The following is a 1,425-nucleotide window of genomic DNA, read 5'->3' on the forward strand; positions in this document are numbered from 1 at the left end:
TGGATTAATTTGGACTAATGGACTAATTTTCCATAAATTGTAAAAACTTTTTTGTGCTATACAGTAATTTTATGTCTACCAACTACCAAAGTAATAGAAAATATACATAACCACTTATAACCATTTACAAATATTTCATTTTGCGCATCGGGACCAGAAGTATTTAATATCTCTAAGAACATCTGTAATTTCTTCAAAATACGTATATTACAAACCCACGGAAATTTAGGAATTATTTTACAACAATTTTGTCACGGAAGATCTAAACGAATATTGTCGTTCGGTTATTACTGAACCATTAGTTCGATACCGGAAAAAATGTATATGTGTCTGCTTAGGCCGTATAGATAAAACTGCCAAAATAATATTACAAACTGAATTTAGGGCCCTCCCGTGTAGGATTGAATTTCTAATGAGATCAATTAATTCGAATTTACGTAGTGTTAATTTCATAAAAGAAATACTGCAAAAAGTGAAGTCCAACGTTAAAAAGTAAGGCAAAATTAAAACTAAGCTTTTGTTTAATAAGAATAATAACGGTAGCTAGCACTTTTAAGCCGTTCTATAATCGTAGCTTCACACTGAAAATTTGAGGCGACTATCAGTTGATATATCACTCTCGTATATAAATTAGTGGCAGTATCGGTTCAGACGGGGGTGCCGAAGTCGGGGTCACCCTCTCCGGTTAGTAGGCACACCGGGAATTTGGACTTCTCCACGTCTCCGTTCGTGAGTGACGCGTGTTGCTCAGTCACCCGTCGCGCGGATCCTATCCGAAATCCTTTGGTCTCTTTCCGCGTTAAGATCTTGTCGTCGCCGTTGGGTTTGTTCTTATCAAGAGACTGCAGGATGAGGGGAGGGATCGGCACCTCCTGCGGGGGCGGAAGCGGGACTAGAGGTGCCTCTTGGACTGTGGTCGCGTGGCATATCATGTCGGCGGGCAAATAGTCCTAAGAAATTTGAAAGATTTAAGATTGAGAATTCCGTATATAGTCAATAGATACTATATTTTTTCCAAGACGAAGTAAAATTACAGTTCAATGCTCAAAAGTGTTGCCAGCTTACAAGCAGCCAGTGATTGCAGTCGATAAATATTCCATCGATTGAATATTGACTATGCAGATTATATTTCAAAAAACGATTTCGATACTAGTGTATCAACCAGTGTTGGGCGTCAATCAATTAAATTTCAATCAGTTTAAAAAATCAATTCAATGGAAATCAATTGCAATTAATTTCAATTGAATTGATATTAATTGCAATTAAATTAATTTGTAAAGTGTTAGGGGGTAGGTTAGAGGGTCGGTCAGGGGCTCGATCAGGGGGTCGGTTAGGGAGTTGGTTAGGGGGCCGGTTAGAGAGTCGGTTGGGTGTCGGTTATGGGGTGGGTTAGGTGGTGGGTTAGGGGGTGGGTCAGGGGCGGGT

The 1,425-nt window shown here is 39.4% G+C and overlaps 1 protein-coding gene across 2 annotated transcripts in view; it reads right to left on the reverse strand.

Annotated features, from left to right (window-relative positions):
- Positions 1-389: 389 nt before the first annotated feature.
- Positions 390-1,425, reverse strand: part of LOC113236606 (Golgi-associated PDZ and coiled-coil motif-containing protein-like) — a 54,745-nt gene continuing 53,709 nt past the window's right edge. For both annotated transcript variants that reach the window (XM_026472755.1, XM_026472754.1), the window contains exon 12: positions 390-950. In XM_026472755.1, the coding sequence (XP_026328540.1) occupies positions 648-950 (303 nt within the window). In that variant the 3' untranslated portion in view covers positions 390-647. The remainder of the gene's footprint in view (positions 951-1,425) is intronic.

Source organism: Hyposmocoma kahamanoa, unplaced genomic scaffold, assembly GCF_003589595.1.
Source record: "Hyposmocoma kahamanoa isolate Upper Pololo Valley unplaced genomic scaffold, ASM358959v1 92, whole genome shotgun sequence".
Taxonomy (NCBI): domain Eukaryota; kingdom Metazoa; phylum Arthropoda; class Insecta; order Lepidoptera; family Cosmopterigidae; genus Hyposmocoma; species Hyposmocoma kahamanoa.